At 44.1% G+C, this 18,174-nt stretch overlaps 1 protein-coding gene across 4 annotated transcripts in view; it reads right to left on the minus strand.

Annotated features, from left to right (window-relative positions):
• The window catches only part of mthfd1l (methylenetetrahydrofolate dehydrogenase (NADP+ dependent) 1 like), an 84,430-nt gene that overhangs the window by 24,397 nt on the left and 41,859 nt on the right, over nt 1-18,174 (minus strand). For all 4 annotated transcript variants that reach the window (XM_021600758.3, XM_021600761.3, XM_021600760.3 and 1 more), the window contains exons 19-21: nt 17,198-17,309; nt 2,808-2,947; nt 1,731-1,772 (exon numbers count right to left, since the gene is read on the minus strand). In XM_021600758.3, coding sequence (XP_021456433.3) covers nt 1,731-1,772; nt 2,808-2,947; nt 17,198-17,309 — 294 coding nt within the window. The remainder of the gene's footprint in view (nt 1-1,730; nt 1,773-2,807; nt 2,948-17,197; nt 17,310-18,174) is intronic.

Here is an 18,174-nt window from a genome sequence, read left to right on the forward strand (position 1 = left end):
GAACACAGGTTGATTTGTCAGAGTGGGTGTGCGTGCACGTGCGTGACAGGCAATACTCCCAGAGATAATTAAACCCTGTCTGTTTAGCACCAAAGTTGTCATATTCCAGGATCCACCGACTGGCCTATCCAGAACCCAGTCCTTAGTCGTCTCCAGGCCCTAAAGTTACTCTGCTGTGCCTGGCTCTTCTCTCTCAAGCCCTTCTGCTTCTCGTTACAGCCCTCACAATTAACTTAGCTAACACCCCTTCATTATTTGCTCAGCTGAGGAGCCTTTGAGAGAGGAGTGATTTAAACCAGGCATGGGGTTTGAACATACAGACCCCCCACCTCCATCTCTATTAAGACCCCTCCCTGACCGGAGACCCAAGCCAAGGGTCTATTTGCCCTGCTAATCAAATAATTACCTCAAATCATGTTCAAGAGAGAGAGCGATGCATGTCTGTATGTGAGGAATAGAACAAGGAATGAGGACCAAAGGGGATGGCTGGAGGCTAGGGCAGAACTTGGAAATGTCAGATACTCTTTTTAGTCCTTCCTTCGTTCTCCTCTTCCCTCCTACCCATGTGTATAGTGTGACATTGCATCATCCCCTAAAACCATAAACCTCATCTGACCTTATGAAATCTGCCTGGTTATAGGTGTGTTCCGTATTACCAGAGACATTCATATCCAGGTGCTAAGTCCCACTGTTCTGCTGGCTGATTGATTGATTAAATGATTTTCCACTTGTCACTTGCATCCCAGATCTAAATCAGTCCCTTATTAGAGGGGAAGTACTGTATGCGAACTGGCAGTTAGAGTGTTGGACTTGTAACCGAAAGGTTGCAAGATCAAATCCTCGAGCTGACAAGGTAAAAATTTGTCGTTCTGCCCCTAAACAAGGCAGTTAATCCACTGTTCCTAGACAGTCATTGAAAATAAGAATTTGTTCTTAACTGACCTGCTTAGTTATAAAAAAATAAAAAAATAAAAAAAAGAAGTATGCAGAACATCAAGGCCTGGATTTAAAAAACCCTTGTACACGCCCTTCCTCAAGTCCACGCCTGTAATGTTAACAGGGCGCAACGTTGCCACCTATGGACAGGGATATGTATGGCCTTCCATTTTATCAAGCCCACAAACAAGCAAAGGCTTGATTTGTTGAATGTGGTGGCAAATGTGAAAGGAAATGTTGTGTTGCACAACATGGTAATAGGTCTTACATGAGCAAATGACTTCCTAACTGTATCTAATAGTACCAAGGCTATCCTGACCTTAGACAAAATCAGGTTATGTTAATGATCATAACCCAGTGATTAGATCGAACCACAACCCCCTTACCCCTCCACCTCTCAATAAAGCCACTGACATGTTTATTTCATTTCCCTAATCAATTTCTATCCCTGCATCATCATCAAGTCAGGGAACCAATGGGAGACATGCAAATCAAATGTTGGTCAGGAGGACATCATGTTCATGTCAGGTACAGTAGCCTACGGTACAGTAGCCTACGGTACAGTAGCCTATGGTACAGTAGCCTATGGTACAGTAGCCTATGCTCAACTCCCAGCTCTTTCATGCCACAAAGTGTCTGTCTGCTGACTTTGGTTAATACTTTTTCACTGGTATTTTTTAAACTTGGGGAACAAGGGAGTCAACTCTTAATAAGCTCACATTGCCACGGACAACAAAAATAGTTGTACTACCCTGTTTCAAACCATGTAAAGTGCGCTCTCTCCAATATCTTACCTCATCTATGTACTCTCTTGGTAGAGGTGAGCCAGCTGAGACCTGCAGGAACAGTCATTTTAGCACATATTCAAACAAAAAATATATCACCATCAAATACTGTATTTCACAGTTAGTTTTGTGTATTATGGTCAACTCGGGTACAGTAAATTCCAGGAAACTGAAATGAACGGTCCAGGTGCTAGTGCAGATAAGCAACTCTCGGACTCGGGTTATCTAATACAGGCTAGAAACAAGCATTTATTCCAGGGAGGTATGCAGCACACAAATCACTGAGTTTATGGATATGGCATGAACACATAGGCCAGAGCACTATAATCACAGAATGTCTCGTCCTTAGACATGTACAACAGTGGGCCATTTACTGATGTACATGGTAACCGCTCTATCCTAGAATTGCAGAGATCTTATAACGTTAGCCCTATACAGTAGAGAACAATAAAGTTCTCTTGCTATATTAGTATTATAGAATGCAGTGGTGGAAAAAGTACTCAATTGTCATACTTGAGTAAAAGTCACCATAATAGAAAATGACTCAAGTAAAACTCACCTAGTAAAATACTGTATAAATCATTTCAAATTCCTTATATATTTAGCAAACCAGACAGCAACTCTGAAGTGTTAGTGTTTAGTGAGCCCACCGGATCAGTCTGTAGGGATGTACTCTTAAGAAAAAAAGACGCACAATTGACGCTAGGCCAATTGTGCGTCGCCCCACAGACCTCCCGGTCACGGCCGGTTACGACAGAGCCTGGGCGCGAACCCAGAGTCTCTGGTGGCGTAGCTGGCGCTGCAGTACAGCGCCCTTAGACACTGCGCCACCCAGGAGGCCACCAGGGATGTACTCTGAGAGGGGATGTGAATTGGACAATTTTCCTGCCCTGCTAAGCATTAAAATGTAACGAGTACTTTTGGGTGTCAGGGAGAATGTATGCAGTAAAAAACTACATTATTTTCTTTAGGAATGTAAAATATATATGGTGAAGTACTGACACCACAAAAAACTACTTAAGTAGTACTTTAAAGTATTTTTACTTAAGTACTTTACACCACTGATAGAATGGATGGACGACTCACATTGGGACCGCCTCCATGCATTTTCAATGCTCTGACCGTGGCGACCAGGACGACAACGTTGGGCCTCAGCCCCGAGGCCCTGCACTTGATGTTGAAGAACTTCTCCATCCCGATGTCTGCCCCAAAACCAGCCTCAGTCACTGTAGAGAGGAGAGAAGGGGGTAGGAGTCAACACCAGAGTTAGACAGAAAGTGAGATAAGTCCAAAGCATAGGCAGATCAGCCCTGTGTTTGTTTTCACCTGTAACTTAGTTCTACAGTACATGGACATTACACGTGACCAAGTCCTCAGTTTAGTCAGACACATCTTCAAAGAGCACTGCAGCGAAGACAAGCCATGATCACTTTCTACCTCCCCCTCTACCCATCCCTCTATCCCTCCCATCTCTGTGGGAGTAAATCTGGAGTGAATGGCTGGTTCAGTTGGAGGTCTGTAAAGGGTCCAGGGCCTCTGATACTACAGCCCTGGGCCTCTTGAACACACTCCAACACAAGCAAATAGTCTACCTGCAATGACAGCTCTGTTAAGATACAGCTTCCTGGAGGGCCACCATTGTATGAGTCACAAGGAGAAAGCGGCAACCACAGATATTCATCACCAGATAGCACAGCTATGCTGAAGGTGGCTCAAGATGGTGTCGACAGAAATGGCAGCTCTGCTTCAAGCTCCTAAGCAACATTTCAGTATTTTGTTTTGTGTGCTATTTCTTACATTATTAGCCCAGAACGATTTTTGTATTACTACATACTCCTGGAAATAACTTTCGGATATCAGAGCAGCGGTAACTCAGCAGCATTACGACTTGAATTGGATCCTTGTTCGTACCCCCCAGGGCAATGAAATGGATCCTTTGTTTGTACCCCCCAGGGCAATGAAATGGATCCTTTGTTTGTACCCCCCAGGGCAAAGAAATGGATCCTTTGTTTGTACCCCCCAGGGCAATGAAATGGATCCTTTGTTTGTACCCCACAGGGCAATGAAATGGATCCTTTGTTTGTACCCCCCAGGGCAATGGAATGGATCCTTTGTTTTTACACCCCAGGGCAATGGAATGGATCCTTTGTTTGTACCCCCCAGGGCAATGAAATGGATCCTTTGTTGTACCCCCCAGGGCAATGAAATGGATCCTTTGTTTGTACCCCCCAGGGCAATGAAATAGATCCTTTGTTTGTACCCCCCAGGGCAAAGAAATGGATCCTTTGTTTGTACCCCCCAGGGCAATGAAATGGATCCTTTGTTTGTACCCCCAGGGCAATTGAACTTATCCCAGAGGCTGCTCTAAGATTCGGAGTGGATTTCTACTCTGACTCAGGAGACGTGCACTCCATCCACCGCTTCCGAGTATATAACTCGCTACTGTTCAGTCTCTGGACAATAAAGTAGACGAACTCAGGGCAAGGATCTCCTTCCAGAGAGACATCAGGGACTGTAACATACTCTGCTTCACAAAATCATGGCTCTCTCCGGATATACTGTCCCCGTCCATACAGCCAGCTGGGTTCTCAGGACATTGTGCAGACAGGAATGAAGTACTCTCAGGAAGAAGAAAGGTGGTGGTGTATGTGTGATGCTTAACTACTCATGGTGTGATTGTGATAACGTACAGAAACTCAAGTCCTTCTGCTCACTAGACCTAAAATACCTCAATCAAGAGCTGACCGTTTTACCTCCCAAGAGAATTATCTTCGGTTATAGTCACAGCCGTGTATATTCCCCCTCAAGCCGATACTATGACGGCCCTCAAAGAACTACACTGGACTTTATGCAAGCTGGAAACCACACATCCTGAGGCCGCATTTATTGTAGCTGGGGATTTTAACAAAGCAAATTTAAGGAAAATGCTACCGAAGTTCTATCAACACATTGACTGTAGTACCTTCGCTGGAAAAACACTCGACCACTGCTATTCCCTCTTCCGGGATGTCTACAAGGCCTATTCAACGCTGGTCTGACCAATCGGAATCCATGCTTCAAGATTGTTTTGATCATGTGGACTGAGATATGTTATGGGTAGCCACTAAGAAAAACATATACAGACACGGTGACTGAGTTCATCAAGAAGTGTATAGGGGATGTTGTTCCCATGGTGACTATTAAAACCTACCCAAACCAGAAACCGTGGATAGATGGCAGCATTTGCACAAAACTGAAAGCGCAAACCACCGTATTTAACCATGGCAAGGTGACTGGGAATATGGTAGAATACAAACATTGTAGTTATTCCCTCTAAGGCAATAACACAGGCAAAATGTCAGCACAGAGACAAAGTGGAGTCGCAATTCAACAGCTCAGACACTAGACGTATGTGTCAGGGTCTACAGACAATCACAGATTACAATGGGAAAACCAGCCACATCGCGGACACCGAAGTCTTGCTCCCAGACAAGCTAAACACCTTCTTCGCCCGCTTTGACAACAATAAAGTGCCACCGACATGGCTCGCTCCCAAGAACTGTGGGCTCTTGTTCTCCGTGTCCGATGTGAGTAAGACATTTTAGTGTGTTAACCCTCGCAAGGCTGCCGGCCCAGGCTGCATCCCTAGCCGCATCCTCAGAGCATGTGCAGACCAGTTGGCTGGAGTGTTTATGAACATATTCAAGCTCTTCCTATCCCAGTCTGCTGGCCCCATTTGTCCACCATTGTTCCTGTACCCATGAAAGCAAAGATTACTGAACTAAATGACTATCCGTAGCACTCACTGCTGTCATCATGAAGTGCTTTGAGAGGCTAGTTAAGGATCATCACTACCTTAACGGATACCCTAGACCCATTTAAATTTGCTTACCGCCCCAATAGATCCACAGACGATGCAATTGCCATCGCACCGCACACTGTCCTATCCCATCTGGACAAGTGCCTGTCTGTGTAAGAATGCTGTTCATTGACCATAGCTCAGCCTACAACACCATAGGAAACGCCACCTCCACTTCCCTGATCCTCAACATAGGGGCCCCACAAGGGTGCGTGCTCAGCCCCCTTCTGTACTCCCTGCTCACCCATGACTGCGTGGCCACGCACCCCTCCAAATCAAGCAGATGTCACAACAGTAGGCCTGATTACCAACAATGACGAGACAGCCTACAGGGAGAAGGTGAGGGTCCTGATGGAGTGGTGCCATGAAAATAACCTCTCCCTTAACGTCAACAAAGCTGATCGTGGACTTCAGGAAACAGCAGAGGGAGCACACCCTTATCCACATCGACGGGACCGCAGTGGAGAAGCTGAAAAGCTTGAAGTTTCTCAGCGTACACATCACTGACGATCTGAAATGGTCCACCCACATAGACAGTGTGGTGAGGAAGGTGCAACAGCACCTCTTCAACCTCAGGAGGCTGAAGAAATTCAGCTTGGCCCCTAAGACCCTCACAAACTTTAACAGATGCACAATTGAGAGCATCCTGTCGGGCTGAATCACCGCCTGGTACGGCAACTGCAACACCTGCAATCACAGGGCTCTCTAGAGGGTGATGCGGTCTGCCCAACGCGTCACCGGGGGCACACTGTCTGCCCTCCAGGACACCTAAAGCACCCAATGTCACAGGAAGGCCAAAAAATATCATCAAGGACATCAACCACCCGAGCCACAGCCTGTTCACCCCCTATCATCCAGAAGGCGAGGGCAATACAGGTGCATCAAAGCTGGGACCGAGAGACTGAAAAACAGCTTCCATCTCAAGGCCATCAGACTGTTAAATAGCCATCACTAGCCGGCCTCCACCCATTACCCTGCCCTGAACGTAGTCACTGTTAGTAGCCAGTTACCACACGGTTACTCAACCCTGTACCTTAGAGGCTGCTGCCCTGTGTACATAGACATGGAACACTGGTCCCTTTAATAATGTTTACATACTGCTTTACTCATTTCATATGTATATACTGTACTTGATTTTAGTCAATGCGACTCCGAGATTGCTCGTCCTAAAATGTATATATTTCTTAATTCAATTATTTTACTTTTAGATTTGTGTGTATTGTTTTGAATTGTTAGATATTACTGCACTGTTGGAGCTAGGAACACAAGCATTTTGCTACATCCACAATAACATCTGTAAATATGTGTATGTGACCAATAACATTTGATTTGATGACAGCTAACACCACTAACACTGTTAGGGCTACAGGTTTACATTTCATCACATTGAAACTGTCAGCAAAGAGCTAGCACAGGGCTAATGACAACATAGACAACCAGCCTTGTGACCGCTTCCTGTTGTTTACACAGGAATCTCAGTCCTGGATGTTTCCAGTAGGGACCCCTGGTCCACTGGCCCTGCCCCAGTAGGCTGTGCCCCCCCACCAGGGCTCCCTCAGGCTCCAGGCCATGACAGCCAGCTCCTCCCAGACTACACCCCCTCTCAGTGGGCTTCCTGTGCCACTTCCCTGGGAGGTCGGGGGAAGTTACTGTTTCCACTGGTGAAAGGTGGCATTCCTAACAGAGGTGTATGTGTGTGTGTGTGTGTGTGTGTGTGTGTGTGTTGAACTCTAGAAAACCCTAGGCCAGTTAAATCCTGGATTATCCCAAATAAAAGGATGTCGATTAAAAGGATTTAATAAATATTTGGACCTACAGTAATTAAGGGAATCACCTGCAATTGTGTGTGTTTTAGAAGTCAAGCGTGTAGATTCTCCATTTAACATCTGACATGATGTCTAACTGACCACGGACACACGCCACCATACTGTTCCTTCTAGCTATTCAGAGCACTCCAAAAAGTCAGGCCCAGAATTTCACAGTCCACAATATAAACGGAGTTTAACAAGTGATGAAAATGTGTTTATCCATAAAACTCTACTCATCTGGAAATGCATATGGGAAAATGAACAGAAACAGAGATTGAAACAGTGTATTTAAGCTATTTGACCACAGAGGAGATTAGTGTATTGAGAGTGTGGTTAGGAAGAGACGTCCTCGGACCCAAAATGTTACAGACTGACAAACGATAAAATACAATCCCTCGGTTGTGGTGACTATTTTCTGGAAAGGGGGTGAGTTTCCATGAGAAAATGAAAGGTGTGTATTATATCATGGCTAAACTGTTATACGGGCTAATCAACAGAGAGAGACAGAGAGAGGGATAGAGAGAAGGGGGGGGGGAGAGTCTGCTCTGCTTAACCTCAATGTCATTAAGCCATCTGTCAGAGATGCGGTAGTTTTTGGGGCCTAAAAAACACATTCTGCATTTCAACTGGTGGCCTTTCCATTTGTTAAAATCAACAACGCATGTCCAAATCTTAACCAAAGGATTTAGCAAGATGTTTGGTGAACTACGGAGAGCAGACTGTTTTCTTGCATTTCTACAGGGGTAGGAATTTGTTTTTGTGTTTATCCTGGCTGTGACAACATGGTATTACTGTCAAGTCCTGGCAATGAATTGATCACCAGAGAAAAAGCTTATTTTGGTCTCATTTTGAAACCTGGGTAGTGGATTAATGATGATCCTTTCACAAATTTTGATTGTCCAATGACACAACCACACACACAGTCGCCGCCGCGTACGAGAGAGAGAAAGACAGAAACAACAACACGGTAACCCAGAGGATGTCTAAAGGAAGTCCCTGTGAGTTTCCTGGTCTGTGTGGTGACCTCAAACTAGTGAGGATTGTTGTGAAAAGCTGTGGGGCTACAGAGGACAGAGCAGGGGAGTAGTGAGGCTTGTTCAGGGTTACTACCAGTCACAGATCTGGAGCAGCAGCAGCCCAGCCTCAGCGCGCGCACACACACACACGCACACACACACACACACACACACACACACGCACGAAAAGTAAGCCAGGTCGGCGCTAGGTTCTCCAAACCCCCCCCCCCCCCCAAAAAAAAACTCACATTTTTCCCCCAATATGAATATAAATGCAGATTTGAGATATAGTTTTATTCCATTCTTTACATTATTCTCTCAGGTTCCAATCCTGACTTTAGAAACTAAATGTGTGTTATTCATCTGAATTAGCCTATGCATTAATGTCATTGGGAGGCCTGCACAAAAGTTGTCAAATTTGTGTTCAGTTCAACATTTCAACAAGTTTGGATGTGTCTAGTTATTCAAATGGATCCACATTCCTTCATCTGTGTGTTTTGTACAAAGGGGAAAACCCAGTGTCCCTGTTGTTAGAGGTTATTTGAGTGCCCTCTCCTCCACACCAGACCAGACCACTAAGGATGCAGGAATAGCAGGAATCTGACATGTGGAATGCATTTCAAAATGGGAGTCTGTCTGGGACTAGCCTCCACCCAGGGTGCATTCGATCTCTCTCTTATCTAAACTACAGTCAGTGCTAGACTGAAGGCTGAAACTGACTTGAAAACTACCACAACTAAAACATGTGAGAAGGATAGCATTACATTGTCACCTTCAACTTACTGTAATAAGTAATAACCACACATTCTGGTGTTTTGTTCTTGGCAGGGGGGGGGGGGGGGGAAGCAGAGTAGAGGAAGAGGGGAGGAAAGGGGGAGAGGGCATCACAGCTGTCTGAGGAGCCTCAGAGGGGAGGGTAAGTTCCTAACATACCTGAGAGTCTGGTAACAAACAGAGACAGCAGAGAGGGAGAGTGAAGGGAGCAGGAGAGGGACTACGAACACAGGGAGCAGGAGTGGGACTACGAACACAGGGAGCAGGAGAGGGACTACGAACACAGGGAGCAGGAGAGGGACTACGGACACAGGGAGCAAGAGAGGGACTACGGACACAGGGAGCAAGAGAGGGACTACGAACACAGGGAGCAGGAGAGGGACTACAAACACAGGGAGCAAGAGAGGGACTACGAACACAGGGAGCAGGAGAGGGACTACGGACACAGGGAGCAGGAGAGGGACTACGAACACAGGGAGCAGGAGAGGGACTACGAACACAGGAGAGATAGAGGTAAAGAGAGAGCGAGGAAGGAAAAAGAGGAAGGGATAAGATGGCCCCTTCCACACTTCTCTCCTCCTGACTGTGTTGTGAAACTCTACACTGGGAGCGTATTGCCTACGCATTCCTTCAGGTCAGTAGCGTGACAGTAACTACCTGGGCATGAAGGTGGCCACACACAAACACTGTAACTAGGTGGTAAGTAGTAGTACTGTGGGTTTAGCTATGACTAAACACACCGGGCATGCCCTTAAAGACAGTTCACTACCACTCTGTGTCCACAGGCAAAAACACACACATTCCCATTATTCTTTCACAGAGAGACTGAGAATGGAGATTTAAAAAAGAGTGAGAGGAGATGAGAGGAGAGTAAAACAGGGAGGGGAGGATGGATAGAGAAATATGGAAAGAGTCAGGTATGCTTTGACATTGATGGATTAGGCTGATTTACTCCAATGCATTCCACAGGCTCTTACGATTACAAATCTGCTTCCTCCTCTAACGGAACTTTTCCACAGTTCCTAGAAAGCTTCGGAACCCTAGTCTGGAGCGTGGACTCCAAGCAGCAACCCTAAGGTACCAGGGCCAGAGGCTAGAGGCAGGACCAAGGCCAGAGGCTTGAGCAAGGCCCAGGGCAGGACTCCTCCAAGCACCAATCCTGAGGTACCAGGGCCAGAGGCTTGAGCCAGGACCAGGGTAGGACTCCTCCAAACAGCAACCCTGAAGTACCAGGGCCAGAGGCTTGAGCCAGGACCAGGGTAGGACTCCTCCAAGCAGCAACCCTGAAGTACCAGGGCCAGAGGCTTGAGCAAGGCCCAGGGCAGGACTCCTCCAAGCACCAATCCTGAGGTACCAGGGCCAGAGGTTAGAGCCAGGACCAGGGTAGGACTCCTCCAAGCAGCAACCCTGAAGTACCAGGGCCAGAGGCTTGAGCAAGGCCCAGGGCAGGACTCCTCCAAGCACCAATCCTGAGGTACCAGGGCCAGAGGTTAGAGCCAGGCCCAGGGCAGGACTCCTCCAAGCAGCAACCCTGAAGTACCAGTGCCAGGACCAGGACTCAGGAGTAAGTGGGCTAAAGGTACTGGAAGCCAAGAACTAAGCTAAAGTTCAACCCTGGAGTTGTAACTTATATTTTGAGCCCACACTTCCCAGGTAACCCGGGGTTTGAATTCCTCGCCAAAGTGTGCATGCGCGCTTCAGCCCAGAATGTACAGTTGAAAAAGAGCTGGCCGTCATTTTTTTAGTTACTGTGTCTGTGTGTGTTACTCGCACATCACACTCTTAGAATTAAGGGGGACCCTGGAGTTCCTCAGGGAACCATTGGTAGCCAATGTCAGCTGTACATAGTCCATCGGTAAATAGCCCACCCAATTTAAAGGTGAAATAAAAATGGTTCATATTTGCACCTTTTGTTAGTTGAGCGGTACTGGGAAGAATCTTTCATCCTTCAATGCAGCAAAGGCTTCCTGGAGAAAAGTGTATATATTGTAGCTATATCTTCTAGCGGTGGCAGCTGATCAGAAGATTTGTGGCTTATTTGGGGCTTGGCTTTCAAAAAGTTATTTTTGGCCACTCATGAGAGTAATTGTCATTGCTGTTCATGTGTTCAGTTGCAGAGTCAATAATAGAGCCTGACTGATAAATCGGTTGACCAATATAAAAAAAATGTAATCAAATATTTGTATCCGTCTTCATTCCAAAGATAAAGCACAGATATTATAGACATCGAAGAAACAAATACATCTGTTCATTAGCAGTCTTTTTTATGCCCGAAGAGGGCGCTCTACGAGCTGATCATTGAACTTCATTCAGCCTTAGGTCACAACGTGAGAGATGGTAGGTATGGTGGTTTGACAGTGAGTAGCTTGCCACAGCCAGCGTATTTGAATAAGTAAATCATCAAAAGTACAATTCACCAAGCAAGCAGCCCTGTCATCACATTCTCACTTAGTTAAAGTTAGCTGGTTTGCTAGCCAGCAGGGTAGTTAGTACATAAGTAACAGAGATTGAGCTAACACTGGAATGGCGCCAAAGTGAACACTCATCCTTGATACAAAAATGACACCATTACGGTCTTGGCCTATTATGTTAGCGAGTGGGCTTATTTAGTCAATTTTCCAAAATAAACAAACAATCTGCAAAATGCAAGTCAGTTGGTTACATATCTACAGTGGGTTTGCGAAAATTATTCACCCCCTTGGCATTTTTCCTATGTTGTTGCCTTGATTTTTGGGGGGCTTGTATCATTTGATTTACACAACATGTCATCCACATTGAAAATACAAACAAGAAATAAGACAAAAAACAGAAAACTTTAGCGCTTGCCGCTTGCTCGGTGGTGTCCCTTGCTTAGTGGTGTTGCAGACTCTGGGACCTTTCCCAGAGTGTATATAACAGGTGTATATAAACCCTAAGATCATGTGACACTTAAATAAAGTCCACCTGTGTGCAATCTAACTAATTATGTGACTTCTGAAGGTAATTGGTTGCACCATATCTTATTTAGGGCCTTCATAGCAAAGGGGCTGAATACATATGCACGCACCATTTTTTTTAAAACAAGTTATTTTTTGCATATCACTTTACATATTTGGACTATTTTATGCATGTCCATTACATGAAATCCAAATCTATTTAAATTACAGGTTGTAATGCAACAAAATAAGAAAAACGCCAAGGGGGATGAATACTTTAGCAAGGCACTGTATCACTCAGGCTATTTGATTGCATTCATGAGATAAGTAGCTAACGTTAGCTAGCTAGCTAAATTAGAACATGTGACTAAAAACAGTGAGGCAAGCATATCTGCATAAACGTTTTCAGTCATCAGTGCATGCCATTTGCAGATGGAATTTATAGCGAATACAATTTTGGATTGAATAGCAGAGTAATGTACATACAGTACTTTCAGAAAGTAATCATACCCCTTAAATTTTTCACATTTTGTTATGTTGTAGAGTGGGATTAAAATGGAATTAATTGTATTTTTTCAACGATCTACACAAAATATTGTAATGTCAAAGTGGAAGACAAATTTGAATATTTGCGAAACATTTATGAAGAATAAAGTATCTTGATTAGATAAGTATTCAACACCCGAGTCAATAGATGTTAGAATCACCTTTGGCAGTGTTTACAGCAGTGAGTCTTTCTGGGTAAATCTCTAAGAGCTTTCCACACCTGGATTGTGCAACATTTGGCCATTATTCTTTTAATAAATTCTTCAAGCTCTGTCGAATTGGTTATTGATCATTGCGTTTTAGGTTATTGTCCTGCTGAAAGGTGAATTCATCTCCCAGTGTCTGGTGAACCAGGTTTTCCTCTAGAATTTAGCTTGTGCTTAGCTACATTCAGTAACATTTTTGATCCTGAAAAACACCTCAGTCCTTAATGCGAACAAGCATACCCATAACATGATGCAGCCACCACTATGCTTGAAAATGTGTACCGTGGTACTCTGTAATATGTTGTATTGGATTTGCCCCAAACATAACACTTTGTATTCAGGACAAAAAGTTAATTGCTTTGCGACAATCTTTGCACTATTACTTTAGTTACTTGTTGCAAACAGGATAAATGTTTTGGAATATTTTTATTATGTACAGGCTTCCTTATTTTCACTCTGTCAAATAGGTTTAGTATTGTGGATTAACTGCAATGTTGTTGATCCATCCTCAGTTTTATCCTATCAGAGGCATTACACTCTGTAACTGTTTTAAAGTCACCATTGGCATCATGGTAAAATCCCCGAGCGGTTTCCTTCTTCTCCGGAAACTGAGTTAGTATCTTTGTAGGGTCTGATTGTATTGATACACCATCCGAAGTGTAATTAATAACTTCTCCATGCTCAAAGGGATATTCAAATGTCTGCTTTTTTATTTTTACCCATGCAACTTGTGACTTGTTAAAGACTCCAATAAACTCCTAGACTTAAGTACACTTGCCATAGTAAAGGGGTTGAAAACTTATTGACCCTAGACTTTTCAGCTTTTCATTTAATTTGTAAAAACTGACATTATGGGGTATTGTGTGTAGGGAAAAAGTCAAGGGGTGTGTATACTTTCTGAAGATATGTATGTATGGTTACTATAAGAAAACATTGTTGTAATGAACAGCTAACTTGTGCATGTCATAGGTTGCCATAAAGTGTTTGTGTAAATCTACTCAGGACAAATGCTAACGCTGACACAGTGGTGGCATGACAAACGACATGTTACTGCATTTAAATGCTTATTTGTGAACAGTGCCGTTTCCGATTTACTTGAGACAAAGTTTAATTCATTCAGCCAGCCACCCCCTGTGTTGGTTTAGGACAAATACTTGTACATACTTCTTATCCACTTCCATTGATAGACTCTTTAAGTCATACCTAAGGTAAACTAAACAAGTTTTGTATTTACTGTCTTATTTAGAAGATATACACTGAGTGTACAAAACATTAGGGACACCTTCCTGATGTTGTGCTGCACTTCCTTTTGTCCTCAGAACAGCCTCAATTCGTTGGGCATGGCCTTTACAAGGTGTCGAAAGCATTCCACAGGGATGCTGGCCCCTGTTGACTCCAATGCTTCCCCCAGTTGTGTCAAATTGGCTGGATGTCCTTAATGGAACACTATTGAGCGTGAAAAAGCCAGCAGCGTTTGCAGTTCTTGACACAACCCGGTGCCAACTACCAATCCCTGTTCAAAGGCACTTCAATCTTTTGTCCTGCCCATTCACCCTCTGAATGGCGCAAGAGCACACACACAATCCATGTCTCAATTGTCGCAAGGCTTGAAATCCTTCTTTATCCTGTCTCCTCCCCTTCATCTACACTGATTGAAGTGTATTTAAAAAGTGACATCAATAAGGGATCATTGACCAAGTGAAGGCTATCTATGTCATGGAAAGAGCAAGTGTTCATAATGTTTTGTTCTCTCTTTTGTGGTTGCTTTTTGGTAGATATCCTGTAAACCACAAATAAATGTTCTTAAATAATGCACATTTTATAATTTGTTAAGAAATCATAATTTACAAGTACCTGTTAATAATTTACAGCACAATGTGTACAAAAAAGGTCTGTTTTTCATTCCACCTCAAAAACACAACATTGGCAGATATATCGGTAATCTGTGACTTTTGCCTCCCTAATATCAATATCATATTGGACCCAAAAATAACATAGCGGTCAGGTTCTAGTCAATATTGGTTACGCCTGTACACTGCTAGTTCTGCTGCCTTTTTTAAAGGCGGACATAAGTGCATGTGATACTAAAGAGCCAAGTACAGTTGAAGTCGTAAGTTTACATACACTTAGGTTGGTGTCAATAAAACTTGTTTCTCAACCACTCCACAAATTTCTTATTAACAAACCATAGTTTTAGCAAGTCGGTTAGGGCACCTACTTTGTGCATGACACAATACATTTTTCCAACAATTGCTTACAGACAGATTATTTCCCTTATCATTCACTGTATCACAATACCAGTGGGTCAGAAGTTTACATACACCAAGATGACTGTGCCTTTAAACAGCTTGGAAAATTCCAGAAAATTATGTAATGGCTTTAAAAGCTTCTGATAGGCTAATTGACATAATTTGAGTCAATTGGTGGTGTACCTGTGGATGTATTTCAAGGCCTACCTTCAAACTCAGTGCATCTTTGCTTGACATCATGGAAAAATCAAAAGAAAAATCAGCTAAGTCCTCAGATATTTTTTTTGTAGACCTCCACAAGTCTGGTTCATCCTGGGGAGCAATTTCCAAACGCCTGAAGGCACCATGTTCATCTGTACAAACAACAGTATGCAAGAATAAACACCTGGGGATCACACAGCCGTCATACCGCTCAGGAAGGAGACGCGTTCTGTCTCTTAGAGATGAACGTACTGTGGTGCAAAAAGTGAAAATCAATCCCAGAACAACAGCAAAGGACCGTGTGAAGATTCTGGAGGAAACAGGTACAAAAGTATCTATATCCACAGTAAAACGAGTCCTATATCAACATAACCTGAAAGGCTGCTCAGCAAGGAAGCCACTGCTCCAAAACCGTCATAAAAAAGCCAGACTACGGTTTGCAACGACACATGAGTACTTTTTGGAGAAATGTCCTCTGGTCTGGTGAAACCAAAATAGAACTGTTTGGCCATAATGACCATCGTTATGTTTGGAGGACAAAGGGGGAGGCTTGCAAGCTGGAGAACACCATCCCAACTGTGAAGCACGGGGGTGGCAGCATCATGTTGTGGGGATGCTTTGCTGCAGGAGGGACTGGTGCACTTCACAAAATAGATGGCATCATGAGGGAAGGAAAATTACGTGGATTTACTGAAGCAACATCTCAAGACATCAGTCAGGAAGTTAAAGCGTGGTCACAAATGAGTCTTCCAAATGGACAAGCATACTTCCAAAGTTGTGACAAAATGGCTTAAGGACAACAAAGTCAAGGTATTGGAGTGGTCATCACAAAGCCCTGACCTCAGAAAATGTGTGGGCAGAACTGAAAAAGTGTGTGCGAGCAAGGAGGCCTACAAACCTGACTCCGTTACATCAGCTCTGTCAGGAGGAATGGGTTAAATGTCAAGAATTATGAAAAACAGAGTTTAAATGTATTTGGCTAAGGTGTATGTAAACTTCCGACTTCAACTGTAGCATTCCATTGTTACAATCGTCACCGTTTTGTTACAATATTGAAACACTAATATAATACATTCACTATAATCATTTTTTATTCATTTTTATTTAACCAGGTAGGCTAGTTGAGAACAAGTTCTCATTTACAACTGCGACCAGGCCAAGATAAAGCGTAGCAATTCGACACATACAACACAGAGTTACACATGGTGTAAAAAAAACATAGTCAATAATACAGTAGAAAGAAAACAAAAAGTCTATATACAGTGAGTGCAAATGAGGTAATTTAAGGAAATAAATAGGCCATGGTGGCAAAGTAATTACAATATAGCAATTAAACACTGGAATGGTAGATTGGCAGAAGATGAATGTGCAGGTAGAGATACTGGGGTGCAAAGGAGCAAAATAAATCAATAAATACCAGTATGGGGATGAGGTAGGTAGATAGATGGGCTGTTTACAGATAGGCTAATTACAGGTGCAGTGATCTGTAAAATGCTCTGACAGCTGGTTCTAAAAGCTAGTGAGGGAGATGTGAGTCTCCAGCTTCAGAGATTTTTGCAATTTGTTCCAGTCATGGGCAGCAGAGAACTGGAAGGAAAGACGACCAAAGGAGGAATTGGCTTTGGGGGTGATCAGTGAGAGCTGGAGCAGTGCTGGAGCGCGTGCTACGAGTGGGTGCTGCTATGGTGACCAGTGAGCTGAGATAAGGCGGGGCTTTACCTACTATAATAATAATAAATCATGTCACTTACATTTATATTATTAAAAAAGGTTCAACATTTAACCCCTGCTCTCACAAAAAGGTATCCGTGTGAACCTTTACAAATGAACTGAACGGGTTCCCCCACAGTGGCAATCATTTTGAGACACAAAAGGTTCCTCGAGGCTCCTTTAATTCTAAGAGTGTGCACTGAGGACACTTACCTACAAATCCGTCCTCTCCTACCAGCTTCAATGCAAGCTTGTCTGCCAGCACCGAGGAGTTGCCATGGGCGATGTTGGCAAATGGCCCCGCGTGGACAAACACTGGAGAACCCTAGAACAACGGAAGGGCACACCATTTTTATTACCCAAAGTGACTTACTAGCAAACCCAGTACAAACAAACAAACAAACATCTAAGAAGTACCTCTACATTAATTTGCATTCTACAACTACATCATTGAGTTTCAGGACTGCATATGTGTCTAAACATTATTTGTCTACACAGCAGCTGCAGGTTAAGAGCTGGGAGGCACTAGTAGTGCAAAGTGCCAGTGTTAATACACAGAACAACCCCATTCAGCCATTGGACTATGTCTATAACAATATACAAGGTCAACTACAACTTTTGAGGAAGAAAATTGCTAACACCCCAGTCAAAATACTGGGAGAGGGGAAAAGCTTGGAGGGAGGAAGCTGGGATAGGGGAAAAGCTTGGAGGGAGGAAGCTAGGATAGGGGAAAAGCTTGGAGGGAGGAAGCTGGGATAGGGGAAAAGCTTGGAGGGAGGAAGCTAGGATAGGGGAAAAGCTTGGAGGGAGGAAGCTGGGATAGGGGAAAAGCTTGGAGGGAGGAAGCTGGGATAGGGGAAAAGCTTGGAGGGAGGAAGCTGGGATAGGGGAAAAGCTTGGAGGGAGGAAGCTAGGATAGGGGAAAAGCTTGGAGGGAGGAAGCTGGGATAGGGGAAAAGCTTGGAGGGAGGAAGCTGGGATAGGGGAAAAGCTTGGAGGGAGGAAGCTGGGATAGGGGAAAAGCTTGGAGGGAGGAAGCTGGGATAGGGGAAAAGCTTGGAGGGAGGAAGCTGGGATAGGGGAAAAGCTTGGAGGGAGGAAGCTAGGATAGGGGAAAAGCTTGGAGGGAGGAAGCTGGGATAGGGGGAAAGCTTGGAGGGAGGAAGCTAGGATAGGGGAAAAGCTTGGAG

Source organism: Oncorhynchus mykiss, chromosome 4 (assembly GCF_057628025.1).
Source record: "Oncorhynchus mykiss isolate SJ-2025 chromosome 4, ASM5762802v1, whole genome shotgun sequence".
In the NCBI taxonomy this organism is placed as follows: domain Eukaryota; kingdom Metazoa; phylum Chordata; class Actinopteri; order Salmoniformes; family Salmonidae; genus Oncorhynchus; species Oncorhynchus mykiss.